This window comes from Berghia stephanieae, chromosome 9 (genome assembly GCF_034508935.2).
Source record: "Berghia stephanieae isolate SIO BIC M18660-M18661 chromosome 9, UCSD_Bste_1.3, whole genome shotgun sequence".
NCBI classification, from domain to species: Eukaryota; Metazoa; Mollusca; class Gastropoda; order Nudibranchia; family Aeolidiidae; genus Berghia; species Berghia stephanieae.
In genome coordinates this window covers 22,530,017-22,545,874 of record NC_088368.1, presented here as the reverse complement: position 1 = coordinate 22,545,874, position 15,858 = coordinate 22,530,017, and the positions used below count along the sequence as shown (strand labels likewise).

The following is a 15,858-nucleotide window of genomic DNA, read 5'->3' as shown; positions in this document are numbered from 1 at the left end:
CGCTCATACGGTAGAGTCACGATCTCCCCGGCCAGGCGGAGTTGTACCAGTAAGGTCGCAGCTTCGAGCCCCCATCGCCACCGCGAAGTTTTTATTCTCTGTTGTCTTCTGGCACTTTCCTACTCACTTCATTTCTTGTATATATTTACACTTGTGGAGGAATAAAGGCTATATATTTATATAGTGTGAGTGTGCACAGCACCGCTCAGATAACAGTCCCATGTGTTTCCACCCTTGTAAGAGAGAGAATTTACACTTGTGGAGGAATAAAGGCTATCTATTTATATAGTGTGAGTGTGCACAGCACCGCTCAGATGACAGTCCCATGAGAGAGATTTTTATGTACCGAACAAGTGTAGCGAGTGCTTTTTTCTACCATGAAGGTAGACTACACCGACACGCATGTGCGGCAAAATTACTTCCTTGGTGACGCTTTGGCTACAGTTATTTCCATGGTGGACGAAGAGCTTTGCAAACATTGATTGCTGGGGTAATAGTAAAGGTTCTTCAAATCATCAGGTTGAACAGCAAACATGCCTAGCACAGCCATTTCTGTTCAGAGACCTATCTCTGAACAGATTGAGGAACTAAAATCTAAAATTTCGCTCCTTGGTAAGATTTTCCGCAGCAACACCTTTTCGCTTTTTTCTTTTTCTTTGCGGCTTCGGCTTTGTGTTTGTGACTTTCCCTCTGCCATCTGCCTCTACTCTACTGTCTATAATCTTAAACTCTGTATACATGATATGTATGTTTGGAATGAATTTTTTTTACGGTAGGTAGAATTTCACTTCACTAGTCAGTATCAAGATTCTTATCAGCGTTTAGTTTGGTCAACCAACAAGCAAGCTTGTCCTTGTCATAGTCATTCTCTGAGTCTTTGTCATTGTCTTCAATTCTAAATAGTTCTGTTTCCAGAAGAAGGGTCGAAAATCAGAACGTCTTTTATTTTCATTATCCTTAATTGGATGACCCGATGATAGCGGTTTCTGAAGAAATTCGGACTCGAGTCTGAGTAATCTCTCGTTCAAACTCCAATATGCGTGCGCATAGATTAAAGGGAGGATGACACTGTGGGCAGTAGGCAGAGGGTGGAACTGAAGAAAAATAAAAAGATTTCAGAAGAAATTCTGTTTTGCCCATATCACTCTGACTCAGCTCATACTCCTACTCACACTATCAGTCAGAATATGTAATTTTTTAATTATTTATTTTTGTCCTGATTTTATTTGGACATTGTGTTATGTTAGAAAAGCTTTTAGTTTATACCACAGTTACCTTGGCTGACTTCTGTTACTTTTGAAGAGTTTTAACTCTTTTCTTTTAAATTTCTATCTGGACTTCCAATTGATCCATGGTTTTGCCTTTCTCGTCAAATAAAGTGGGTTTAGAATACCTGTTGCTAGTTACTAAAATCGTAATTTTGATTTGCATTAATTTTATGTAAATATCAATAATTAAAATATATTTAAAAAAACAAAACGAAACAAAAACAAACTATGCTGCCTATTCAAACGGAGTCCTAATATGTGCATTGGAATTTGAGTCTGAATAGTCGCAGCCATCTGATATTGGATCAATATCTCCAGAAAGTCGGGGTTAACAATGACAATGAATGATTCACTGATTGAAAATTATAATTTCTTTGGTTTTATTTTACCTTTGAAAAATGGTTGAGAATGAGGATTACATCCTATGTATTTCTGACAGCCGAATGCAATTATAGTCCTAGTTTAACATTGATGTAATGGACAGTATTTTGCATCAGGTTTTGAGATATCCATTATAACAATGAGCCCATGATAAATTGGATTATACCTGCAAATAAGTGCACGTCGGTTGGAAACATTTTTGTCGGAGAAACTCACAGTTAAAAAGCCACATTGACAAATTCACACTATAAATTTTCATCTTAATTTTTTGACTTTATTTAGTCACCTCCCAAACTTAAATTACGTAGACAACACGATATAAAAAATATAGCTCTGAATTATACATTAGTACATCAGTAGATAATGGTATTTCACTAATTTCAATTTCATCATTTAATTTCAAATATAGAAACAAATTAATTCACACTCAAGTGTGAATCCAGTTTTATTTTCAAAAGTACATAGGTCTACCTTGAAATTTAAAGACAATACAAATTCACATAGCTTAATTCTTAGTTCATTTTGCATTGACTTGAACATGTTTGCAGGTAAAAAATCTAACATAATTATGGGCTTTATTTAACATTGTTGTTATTGTTATGGACAGTAACTTCGTTTTGATGATTGCTTCTTGTAGATATACTGAGAAACGTTTCTCACTGCTTGGAATAAGAACTGTAATTAAGTACATTCACATTGTATAGTTCTTTTCAATTCTTGTAAATGTTTATTTCTGTATTATTGTCCTCGTTACTGTAATTGTCAACATTATTTCATTTCCAATGCACAGAGGGTGACCGCAAAGCATACTATGAGAGTTCTCAATATGCTATGAAAAAGAACAGAGAGAACATTGCATCTCTTCGCAAGGAAACATGGGATCTACGTAAAAGACTTAGTGACAAACTGTCTGTAAGTTCACTCCTAAATATAAGAATTCTTTATTAGTTCATTTTCACTGTTGTTGTTTTGTGTTTTTTTTTTGCTTTTTTTTGTCATGATGATCCTTATTTTACAAAAATTAATTAGCAGTTACTGAAATACATCTAGTATAGATCTGATTGATTATACATACATAGTATAGCAAACATATTTAAGCTAAGACATTTTCGATCAAATTTCCCCATTGCTCCCAAAACCAATTTCTTTGAAAATATAGATTTTTTCCCCCTCACATTTAACAATTATCATCAAATATAATATTATTAAGAATTTATAAGGAAAGTTATTTCCTTTTTTATATATAAGGCAATCGTTTTATTACACATGGATGTATCTGTAAACAAATAATGAAAAAAAAAATGAATGGATAACAAAAATCAAGAAAAGGGCGAATGTCAATTAAAAGATAAAACTTTCCAATTATTTCCACCTCACAGCAAGATGAGCATGTCATCTCCAAAGCATTCCATGACAGGCCAGTTGAGAGAGCTGCTTTATCCAACAAGACTGGAAAGGTAATTGTGTGATGTTAAACTATAGAACCATAATTTGAAAAGTAGAACTTCGTTTATCAAGCAACACTCCAGATCAAAGGAAATCTCAACCAAAGAAGGAAATAGACAAGCGCACATACAATAACAAAATAATCCAAATAATTGTATCCACTCATTTTACTGCTAAACAACAACGCACAAAAGTAATTTGTTAATTCAATAACAAGACAATAATCAGCAGTATTAAAATGTAACTTATTTACAAATCTGAAGACATTTTACGTTTTTTTCTTCATAACTCGACTTCTTTTTTCTTTTTCTTTTTTTTTTTTAATTGTTGAAATTATTTTGAAATAGAAACACACATAAAAATGAATAAACAAACAATAAGAAATTAAGAGCAAACAAACTAAAAAAAAAAAAAGATCAATTTGGGATTTTCTCTCTGAAGTGGAAAGTTTCTGTATTGAGAAAATCTTATCTAGATCTGTTTGTCCCAGGACGGAAGCCTTCCAATAAAGAGCTATTCCATTTGCCGCATTGCACTGTATTCTAACGAGAATATCAATTCAATAGATTATGTTTTGATGATAAAACATAGAGATCACCAAACTTGACAATATTTTGCGTTGGTTTGAAAGTATTTCCATTACAACAATGAACCCATAATAAGGATTGTAAGTTTTGTTAGCATCTATTTGATATTAGCACTGACTACAATCATAATTCAAGTCACGTCTGTCTTTTTGGTATAATTTACCATAAGATTAAAAAAACATTTTTTGCTTTATTTATTTCTTATTTATATTTTTTTGGTTGCCTTTATAAAATCATGATCAATCATGATCTCCCTTGGTTTTTGGTTTTGATTTTTAAAAAGAATTTTTTTTTCGTTTAAGGGTTTGACTTGCAGACATGTTTACATACCAATTTTTTATTCTAATCTAATCCCCTTTCAGCAAGCTATTGTCATTTTCGACCACAAAGTGTGTGATCACATGAAACGTGTCAATGCTACACGCCATATCACTGCCCGTAAACAAAAACGTCTTGAAGAGCTACAGACTCAGTATGATCAGATGGTGAAAGATGCTTCAGATGCTGTCAACACAGATAAGGGTGATTCTGTTGATGCTCAGGTTAGGGAAATAAATATATCTTCATTTTAACGTTATTGTTGTTGTTATCATCGTTGTCATTGTTGTTGTTGTTGTTGTTGTTGTTCTTCTTCTTCTTCTTCCTCATCATCATCCTTCTCCGCCTCCTTCTCCTCCTCCTCCTCCTCCTCAGCATCATCATCGTCATCGGCATTTAATCAATATAGATAATTTTGATAATGTTCAAAGCATTGTAGCCTTCTGTTATATCATACTTAGTACTTAATCAAACTCTTATTTTTCATGTTTAACAATGGTTCATTCCATCAGACAATGCGTTACTTGGAAAACAGCTATGACAAAGTCACTATTAAAACTGGAGAGGCCAAACAGGTCCAACGTGTGTATTTGGATATCAAGTCGAGGTTTGAACAGGTAAGTGAGGAACTTTTATTTCTTTCCCACGATTTTCAATCTTTCCTACATCTGATTAAGTGTAGTTGTGCTTATACAGTTGTGGCCAAAAGAAAGTCCAGGTTGTTCTTATGTTGTTATTTTTCTTTGAAAGGGCTATTTTCGTGAACATGAATGATTTTATTGTACTCTCCTTTGTTAGTAATTCTAGGACTGCCATATTTTGGACGGTCCTTAGCTATTCCACGGTATCTGTACTTACTGAGCAGTTTATACACAGTTCTTTCAGTGACATGGAATACATTTGCCACATCTATGACTCTACTCGCTTCAATGTTGCCAATTATTTTGTATCTGTCTTCTGTTGTTGATCTTGACATTGTCAGAAAGGTTTAAGTTGAAGACATCGTTGTAAGGAAATCAATAAATGTAAATAAGCAATAAAATAACGTCATTGTTGGAAATCCCCTTCAATAGCAGTAGCCAATGGTATTCTGGCTACATGAAAACATCTGTAAATCGCTTGGACCTGACTTGAACAATTCAAGCGCATTTTCTGTGTAAACTTGCGACATCCAAATTTTGTACTTAAATGTTAAATGGCTGTATCTGGTATATAAATATCTGCAAATGAATGAAATGTTCACCTTTATAAGGGAAATTTATTCTTCTTTAAAATGATATTAAATACAAGAACATTTCTTTACATGTAAAAAAAAATAACAACAAAAGAAAAACCTAAACTTTCTTTTGGACCTGAGTATATAATCCATTTCTTTATGAGAAGGACCGCCACTATTTAAGGTGATGCATTCCGTCTTTATACAATAGAAACTATCAAAGTTTTGTCCTTGTAAGTAATATTAATGAACATATGATTTACCTTGTGTATTTCAAGTCAACTTACATCACATGTCGCCAATGACAACGAGAAAAACTGTGTTAAGACCTTTGCTCCTAGTGAGTATTTTTGTTGTTTGCTGAAGAAGAACTTTGGAGCTATAATGGTCCCTGTAGTTTTTATTTGTTTGTTTGTTTGTTTTTTTTTTGTTTTTTCTTCTTGTTGATTCATTCTTTTTTTGTACATGGTTTGAAACTAACAGCTTTTAAAACCACAAAAGAACTTCTCAACTCTTACACCATATAATGTAACAAATGTTAATTTCGAATGTATTTGCAAGAAGTAGGTATAATGATAGTAAAGGGAACACTTGCATTGCACTCGAAGCGCTTTACTTGGTTTGGTTGGGTGAATTACAGTCAAGTGATATATTATTAACTTTTGATTAACAATGGATATTCCCCAGTCACATTCATATAATACAGATTTTTGCTAAGTATATTAAATTTTAACTTACAACATTGGTTTATTTATTTATTTATTTATTTTTTTCATGTCTTATAGGAGTCACAAACTTATCCAACAAAACTGGACACGATTGAGGCTGAGATCCGACGCACCCGATCTGAGTTGAAAGAGTTAAAATCAATGCATAACGATGCCCAGCTGTCCAAGGAGGCAGCTGTCAATGAGTTGAGACGTCATGAGGATACTGTCTACTCCGAAAGAAAGAAGAGAGAGGTGGAATTGTTAAAAATGAAGAAGGAGGCTGAGGAGAAGAAGATGCAGCATGATAGGATTGAGAAACGACTGGTAAAATGATAATATAAGACTCACAACCTCAAAATGTTAATTATGTTAAGATGCTTTGAATGCTGAATACCATCGAATTTATAGCTGAACATATTAAGACTTTTTTTTATTTTGGGGGGGGGGGGGGGGGGGGGTCCCAATTAATCACTTGGTAGAGCGTTTGCTTCACACTCAAAGGGACTGATGTTGATCTCAGGTGCTGTAGGGATTTTTTCTGACCCCCCCCCCCCACCTACATCCAGCAATGACTGGGTAGCTGGGCCTGTTTGATCTGTCACAAAGTACTTTGCGATAGACCAGCACCCTATCCAAGGTATTGCAAGCAGTTGCTATTATTTATCAATTTTATGCTATAGAAATCGGAATAAACTCCGGTTTCATGGGCCTAATGGCTCTAAAGGACCACTTTTTTAATATCAGACTTTGGTTGAGGTGAAATGTTTTATTAAGGAAGATGAATATAGTACTTGGAAGTATGAAAACTCTAAGGTTTCTTTTTTGATCATTTTAATTTTAAATTGATTTTTCGGCCTCTTAAAAAAAAAATTAAGCTTTTATATAGCGCAATATCCACTAAACATGCTCAAAGCGCTTTACAGGGGGTCCCTGGCCAACAGCAACACTTAACATGTAGGACGAGACATGATGCCTGTTAGGCGATATTACAATTTTTTCAGACAAAGACAACACTGTTGACGGCCAGGTACTAATTTTACACCTGAGTATGGTGAGAGAATGTGAGTAAAGAGCAAAGCTCGAACCCAGGACCTTCCGATCCGAAAGCGAGTGTCATACCACAAGACCACCTCGCCGCACATGGCCTCTGGTTCACCTCGGCATATTACTAGATTGAGGCTTGATTCCAATAATATTATATTGAAATTATGCACACTGTTGATGGGACTCACTCACCCAGGTTGTGTCCAAGTTATCAAATTAGAGGTTTATAATTTTTGTCTGTTGAAAATTTGAAACTGCCTTAATTTGGGCTTTAAACCAAGTTCCCCCAGATTATTGAGAATTGCATTATCCACTGTGTAATGTAAATGTTGCTGCTCGAAGCTCGAAGAAATAAATAACAATGTGAACTTGAATGTAAGCTTCAATTTAATTACAAAAACAGATCAATTTAACGTTCCGGGTTTCCCCTTTATCAACAAAACAGGATGAATGAAACACCACAGATGAATGAGATAATGTGGTAGTGGTGTAGTTAAGATGAATAAACTACCACATTATCTCATTCATCTGTGGTGTTTCATTCATCCTGTTTTGTTGATAAAGGGGAAATCCGAAACGTTCATTTGATCCGTTTTTGTAATTAAATTGAAGCTTACATTCAATTTCACATATTTATTGTCCACTGTGTGACATTGTCGCCTCCCCCCCCCCCCCCCCCCCCCCTTACATTGGAAATATGTGATTCATTTGCATTACTTTTCCAATTTACAGTAAGAGAATTATTTTAACTTAATTCTTTTCCTTATTAATCTTTTAAAAATTTGCATAGATATCATACTAATTATTTTGATAATTTTTATTTCTATTTCAGTTTATTCAGGAATTTAATTTTTAATCCTGTAATCATTCATTAATTTCTGTAAATTTATGATTTTTCTTTTTGTTCTCCCATTCATCTGTTCGTTTAACGCCCTGTTGATATTTTCACCTAACTACTGATTTTCTATATTAAAAGTATAAAATTACCTACTAATAATCTGCGTTCATAGTGTATATATAGCATTAAATGAATTCTATTTTTATCACTGTTTTGATTTTTCAAATTTGTAATCAACAGGCCCAAAGAGGATCTGTTCAGCAAGATGAGCTGAGTCCACAAGAGAAAGCTGCTTTGACTGGCGAGGACCAACAACAAAAGATTACAACTTATGAGGAAGGCTTCAAGAGAATCAAGGAGTGTACTGGAGTCTCTGATACAATGGTATAGTTAATACGTTTGTGATTATGATAACGATAGTTGGTGGTGATCCATTGGTGTGTGTTATTTGATAATTGTTGATTGTGAATGATAATGAAAGCAGATGACGATTAATGATTGTGATCATAATTGCTTTATATTTTCATACTGAAAAATTTTAGACATTTTTATTTGTCGAAATTCCTGTAGCTTAATCAACATAACACTTGACTTCTCATGCAAACAGAGTTGGATAATTTTTGACTGACCTCCATCCATTCATTAATAATGGGTGTCTAATGTGAGATACAGAATGATGTGATAAACTTACGTCCTAACCAGAGGGTAGAATTCAACTCTGACTTTATTCGTCAGATTATAGAAAACAGTATAAGCTCTAATCCCATGGGTAAGATATATCCGTAGGATTACTGCTTTCTTTATGTTCATACTGACAATCTCCAGCTGTAACTTTTCCTTTTTTAAAACAATTCAGCCCAACTATTGAACTATTATATAGTGAATACATTTATATGTTTAGAAGGTTGTATGTGCTCTTGGCGAATATGGATTTACTTATTCTTATTGAATCTCACATAATGAGTTGCCATGTTTTTGTTTTGTTTTTTCTATTCTGACTACTCAATATCTCCTATATAGGAAGTTGTCTTCAGATTTGAGAACCAGGAAGCCACAACGAAACATCTTGAAGAACTGAGGAAGGAGAATGAGAAAAGTATTGTAAGACTGAGAGAGGACAAGGAAAAACTGAACAGAGATTTTGAAGAGATGAAATACTCAGGAGAGGCCAAGTTATCAAGGTAAGAAACAGTTGTATTGTTGAGACCTGGGTGGTGCATGATATGCAAGAGGCATAACCAATACAAACATTCATGATATGCAATAAGGAGTAAAACAAGGATTGTCTTGCTTGTATTTATTACATCTATAATATCAAGGTAGTTCGATTTATTTTACTATTAAAATTGAAAGATATTATGGCAGCAATTCTGTTGGAGTTACATTTAGGAATAGTAACCTAGTTGTAATCATAAAAGTAGTAGTAGTAACAGTAGTAGTAGAAGTAGTAGCAGTAGCAGCAGCAGTAGTAGTAGTGGTAGTAGTACATACCTGCCTACTTTTACGGATCGTCCGTAATTGTTACAGAAATTAGGTAACAATTTCAGACATACAGAAGTGGAAGAAATATTACGGATTTTGATTTCACAATAATTTGGTCGTAGTAATAGAGAGAAAAAAACAATTATTTTTTTTCTTTTAAGTTCCCGCAGTTATCAAAGAAAGAAAAAAAATGTTCCCATAAAGTAAAGTTATAAAGGCTACTGCTCAGTTCACGCCCATGATAGCTTAGTCGATTGCCAGCTCGTAATGGTGGAGGTCAACAACATTTATTTTACGTATAGAAGGTTGTAGATACGCAGTATTTTTTTTTCTTTTTTGTTGTTGTTGTTGTTGTTAATTGGTGGAGTATTACTGAAATTGTACCATTTATTACTGATGAATTTTGTGTTGGCTACTGATTTTGAAATGTTCAAGTAGGCAGGTATGGTAGTAATGGTAATGATATCATTAACAGTAATAGGTGTTGAAACCAACCATATCGCCATATCTCAACCAATGAAATTTCAAAATGTCCCACTATATTATCTATTTAGTGGTCAGACCATGCTGGAGGAGTTTGAGACCCATTTGTCCAAGGAAGACACCAGACGCAACACTGTAGACGAACAACTCCAGAGAGGCAGTCGTATTCTAGTGCAGGTCAAGGCTGGAGTAGAGCACTTAGCGGATAAACTACATCATTTGAAGGCGGTAAGAAGCTGAGACTTTTTGGTTTTTATCCTTATACGCGCCAGCAACAGAAACGGTTTCAAAATGGTACTAACAAATTTATGTTGAAATCAAACAGCTGCAGAGACTTTCACATGAAATTTTGGATTGTTATAGTACAAAATAGACATTTGTGATCCATCGTCTCAAAACGGTATTATGTCAGATTGAATCGGACCCCTAATCGTGAACTTAGAATCAAAATGCTAACAGATACGAACTTTGACCATTTGGCAATGTAAGAAATTGTATTTATTCTCCATCGCATCATCATCATCATCATCATCATCATCATCATCATCATCATCATCATCATTATTAATGTTGTTGCTGCTGTTTTGTTATTATTATTTTGATTATTATCACCAGAGTAAAGGCCATGTCCCAACTGCCCAAATCGCTGCCACATCAGATGAGTATGTCCTCGATCAGTTGTCAACTTCAGAGGAAAAACTGCTGAAACTTCTGGAAGAGTTGGATGGAAAGGATCTGAACGAGATATTGAAGAAGATGGAGGAGGAAGAGGTATGTTTTTCTTTTTAACTTTTTGATGGCAAGATGGAATTCTATTCAATTAATTATCATTTCCTTTATGTATCTGGTTATAACTGCGGATTTAACCATTTCAAACAAGAGAGAAACCACTGCAATGTCGATAAGTTGAATAGAGTTAAAATGGCATTTCATTCATTGCTTTCTTTGCAAAGAGGATTAGAGATGATGTCAGATTAGTGGAAAATTGAGCTTTTATGTGAAGGGTTAACTTGAAGTCTTTGGGTTTCAACGTTTTGTAAAACCTTCTCCCGTACACTTTGATGATGGTTTATTTCTTTGAGGAGATATTTCGAAATGCATTACAGATTTTCAGAAAATTGTCACAATCTTTTTCATTTCGTTTCTTTTCCTTTTTTTTTTCTTCATATTTTATATTCTTCTTTTAACATTTTCTTTTCTTTTTATTTTTTTTCATTCTCTTTTGTTCTTTTCTTTCCTTTGTATTTTTTTCTTATCTTGTCTTTTATTATTTTTTAATTAATTTTTTTTTTTCAATAAACTTGTCTGCAGAGATACCCATCCTGACCGAATTAGTCAATTAATACGGAGAAGAACATATCAAATTGATTTTTAAAAGATCTTTCAATTCTTGCCATTGTTTAGGTAATATCGTATTTCCTTTTTATCTAATTTTCCCAAGTTCCATGCAAGCATTGAGGGTAAACTACCATTGTACAACACGAGAATCAAACTGCCACAGACACAGAGAGATTTGGTCTACGGAGACGGTAGGTGCTATGACATTTCCCTCTTATGTGGTCTTTGTGCATAAAAATAAGAGTTATATAGCGTTTGCTCTGTTTAAACTTTCAACCATTATACGTCTATTCAAGATGTATTAAATTGTTGTCTGTTAACTTTTATTATTGCCAATTGACACGTCGCACATCAATAGTCACGACTATGCATTGAGGATTGGGCGTGATTAAAAACAAAGTTTATATGTGTGTCCCGATAGATCAGTTGATTTAACCCTTGCTTCACACATAAAGGGACCGAGATTGATCCCGGGTGCAGTCGAGATTTTATTCTGACCCATCCTGTCCACCCAGCAGTGATTGGGTAGCTGGATATGTTAGATTTGGTGGAAAGTACTTTGCAAAAGACTACTAAAGAACCTTGCACATTTGTTGTGATCAACTGTCTCAAAGCAGTACTATATTGGTGTGAATCTGTCACATAAAATCGGATTTCGAGATGAACTTTAAAAATCTGGCTTTATGAAAAACTTTCACAGGGGAAAGTGAGATCTGTTTCTGAAACTTTAAAAAAAAAAGACAAATTCTAATTTTGATAATACTTCTTCTAGTTCATTCTGCCATAGTACCTGATTGATTCTGTGGGTCACGTTATTTATTTTTTAATAATATGTATCATTTGATGAGAAGAACCCTTGTATCAACATACTAGCGATGATGTCATGTGATTCATATTTTGTTATTTCGATGAGATTGCTTGTTAATCTTTGAATTTGTTCCGGCCATCAGATGAAGACAGTGGGGATGATGATGCAGACGTCCCCAACCGCAATGCCATCAAGAAACAGTCACAATTCATCATTGACAGCAAGACCAAGAGACGCATCCCCAAGAAGAAGAAGAAGATGAAGTAAACTATTTGAAAATTCCATCAATCAGAAACAACGAACAGGGGGTGACGAGTCAGTGGGGGCTGGTTTTTGTTCATTTGTCACTCTCTATCTCCCCTTTTATCTCATGACCAAGGCCAATCATTAAAAAAAAAAAAATCATGCTTGGATAGAAATAGTAGTAGAAATGATAATAGTAATAAAAACTTTGTATAGTACTTTTATTCACATGATATAATGCCTGGAGGCGATCGAACTGTTGAGAATAATCAAATATACTCATAACTAAATTTGGTTTTAAAAGGAGGTAAAAAGAAATCATTTTTAATAGGTTTTTTAAAATGTATTATTCTGTAATAAATATTTAGTAATAAAATCTACACAAGGAGAGAATTAACCGAGATATACCATACTTGATTGTTCATTTCCTTTTTGTTATTTTAATGTCCTTGTTGTCCCAAATGGTTCACAAGATAATCAAATTCAATCTCTAAACAATGACTGCGATTTGAATGATTTTCAAATATAAATATACAACGATCTGTCTCATTTTATCCACACTTTCTTGCCACATACTGGCCTTGTTTTTTTTAGCCTTCCTTTAAAATTGCTTTTATACGTTGTTTTCTAACGGCTTAAGATAAATTTGTGATAAAGCAGTTGTGTCTTTTTCAACGGGTATAAACTTAGGATTAGGCACTGGTGCAATATAAAAATCTGATATCTAATATAGTTACATTGACTCACAATGCATATTTTGAAAAACACAAGAAAAACATATTTTAAAAGTTTGGCATACATGATTTTTCAGATTTTAATTAGCTTCATAAAGATAAAAGGGAAGATATATGGAACCAAGTGAAAGCAGACCAGCTCCTACTACAAACAACAACAACAACAAAAACGATAGAACACTACAAGGCATTCAATGACAGTTTTTCAAGCACAGTGTTAAACGTTCATATTTTCTTTGACTATTGAAAAGGAAAAACAGAACTTTAAAACAAAGAATGACAGTCATTATTATAAACATAAAGGGAAAAAAATATATAATGTCAGCATTCGTATTCTACAATCTGAATATATTAATATGGAATAAAAATAACTGTGTTCCTGGTGATTTTCAAATTGTTTAAATTTGTAAATATAAGAATGGCATTTATTGAAGCTTTAATCAAACATATTATTTATTGTTAAGCCGAGTCATTTACTTATAAATTACTGTTCTCCTTTACTCTGGTACTTTTCCTACTATCGATATGTTTTACATTTTTGGATTACCTTACTTGCAGAATTTCAGAGCAAAACTAAATATTTCCAATTTTACAATGTAACATTAAAAAAATATATATATATTGTTTTGCCGAATTATTTAGTCACCGTCACTTTTGCCTGTATCGTAATATTTCACTTTAAGTACTTGTGATAATATATTATATATACAATCTTATTAAATTCAACGTTTTTATTGTGAAAATGCTACAAAGATAAAGCTTTAAAAGCTTATTTTAGAATTTTGAAAAGCTTCCAAGGACATGTGGTAAACGGTTACATAATATTTCTCTTATATTATTTGAAGTTTAACATTTGTTGCTTGCCAGACATCAGGCTATAGCAAGATAATAATAATATCTAATCCGTGTCCTTAGTGAAACAGCACGTCAATAAATAAGATCAATTTTATTTTTGATAACTACTCTTTTCATGACTGAAAAAGTTTCCTTTTCTTTTAATGGGATCAATTTTAAAGTTAAAATAAAAGTTCACCTTTGCTATCTTCGCCAGCAGTGATTTTCAATATCTTTAAGTAATTATGTAAAATCTATTGCCAGCCAAGTTTGATATCTGACAGATAGACAACTTACAAGCACTTACCTATTTTTATATACAGATATATTTTGATTTCGACAAGAGCTCCATTGCTTTGATGAGTCGGAGCGTAGCCATCGTAAACTTATAGCCTGACATTAGAACCCACTAGGACTTATACTTATAGTTTGACGTCATTTTTTTTTAGGTTTTTGCACTGTCCATTGAGTTGTATTTAGTAGTGCTCAAGGAAACAAGTGATCCCATTAGTTGAACTGTTGAATACAACTCACGATTTGTTTTCTTTTGTGGCCAAAGACTTGTCTTTTGACGCCATTTTTTGATCTGTGTCAGGCTTTAAATTTACGATGGCTACGGTCAGAGAGCCTGTAAAATTGTATCAAGTACAATCAAACATAAAGTTGTTTTCGAAAATTACCAAAAATATTTATACAATCATCCTTTACAACCTGTTGATATTCATTTTTGTGATCTGAAACCTCATTTATTGTTTTTTTCAAAAACACTTATAATTTTAATATGTTATTGTCAGTCAATTCTACATTTTACACTGCATTTAACTGTCGTATACAAGCCACCAAAAATCAAAAATCATATTTAAGTCCGGTAACTCTTTATTGTAAAATATCCTTGTTCAAGATAATGATCTAAGATATTTGTTGTTATTGTATTTTACTGGTGAAAAAAATATAATCAAATGGTAATGCATAATGAACAAATTATTTTAGCCAGAATGCATTTATGAAGGTGAAATAAAACAGAAAATTCCTCATGTTGTTTTTTTGCTTGCAGTTTGCCGAATAAAATTTGAGCCAGAAACATTCCTTGAAATAATATTCGATTTCATTGGTAGTGGAAACGGCTACATTCATTTGTGACCTATTGTCTCAAAATGGTATTGTGTCGGGGTGAACCGGATGCCCAAAAGTAATTTTTATGGTGGAAATGAACATAATTAAATGTGAAATTTGTTTTTGTCACTTTATGAAACTATGTTAATTGTCTTTAATAAAATATAAAAATTTAACAGAATTTTTATATTTTGAGCTATATAATAGATTTTTGGCAGTGAAATCACACTGATGCAATACCACTTTGAGGCACTGGGCCACATTTTGTTTTTGTTCAATTTTCCAGCTTGTGTTGGATTGATAAGGTATATATTTACATTCAAAACTTTTAATGTCCTGACTCCGATTACATTGAATTAAGATTTTACTTGACAAGGATTTGTGAGCAATTAAAAAAAATAATTTTTTAATGGAAATTAATAAAGTTTTACACCAACAACTATAACACCCATTGTCTACCGTTTGTTCTTCATTTTGGGATCGCAAATCTAAACTGTCTCACTGGCTTTTAAAGCAAGGAGTCAATAAGAGCCATCATGATTATTGGTGTGAAATTGAGAGTGTGGCTATGTGGTCTTGTGGTATGTCTTTCGCCTTCGGATCAGAAAGTCCAGGGTTTGTAACCCGCTCTGAGCGGCGCATAGTTGAGTCATTAGAAAAGGCTCTTTACTCACATTCTCTCACTATACTCAGGTGTAAAATGAGTACTTGGTCATTAACAGCATTGCTTGTCCAAAAAAAAATATTGTAATATCGCCTCTTAGGCGTCATGTCTCGTCCTACATGTTAAGTGTTGCTTATGGCTTGGAAACCCATGTAAAGCGCTTTAAGCATGTTTAGTGGATATTGCGCTATATAATTGCTAAAAGTTTAATATTATCTCGCCACTTTCTGAATAGCTCGATTTGTAGACCAGTCACTACACAAAGTGACCATAATCGATCACTGGTTGAGTTGATCTTTTTTTCTTAATAACCACACAGCAGTGATTGGGTAGCTGGGTCTGTTAGATCTG

The 15,858-nt window shown here is 33.5% G+C and overlaps 1 protein-coding gene across 1 annotated transcript; it reads left to right on the top strand.

Moving 5' to 3' along the window:
* Window positions 1-207: 207 nt before the first annotated feature.
* On the top strand, window positions 208-15,288 carry LOC144979874 (outer dynein arm-docking complex subunit 3-like). The gene is made up of 12 exons (XM_078927107.1): window positions 208-612; window positions 2,440-2,561; window positions 3,029-3,106; window positions 4,045-4,224; window positions 4,513-4,617; window positions 6,002-6,250; window positions 8,049-8,192; window positions 8,829-8,989; window positions 9,845-10,001; window positions 10,389-10,544; window positions 11,215-11,302; window positions 12,062-15,288. Exons 1-12 carry the CDS (start codon window positions 534-536, stop codon window positions 12,184-12,186), a joined length of 1,644 nt encoding a protein of 547 aa, XP_078783233.1. The 5' UTR covers window positions 208-533; the 3' UTR covers window positions 12,187-15,288.
* The last annotated feature ends 570 nt before the right edge of the window (window positions 15,289-15,858 follow it).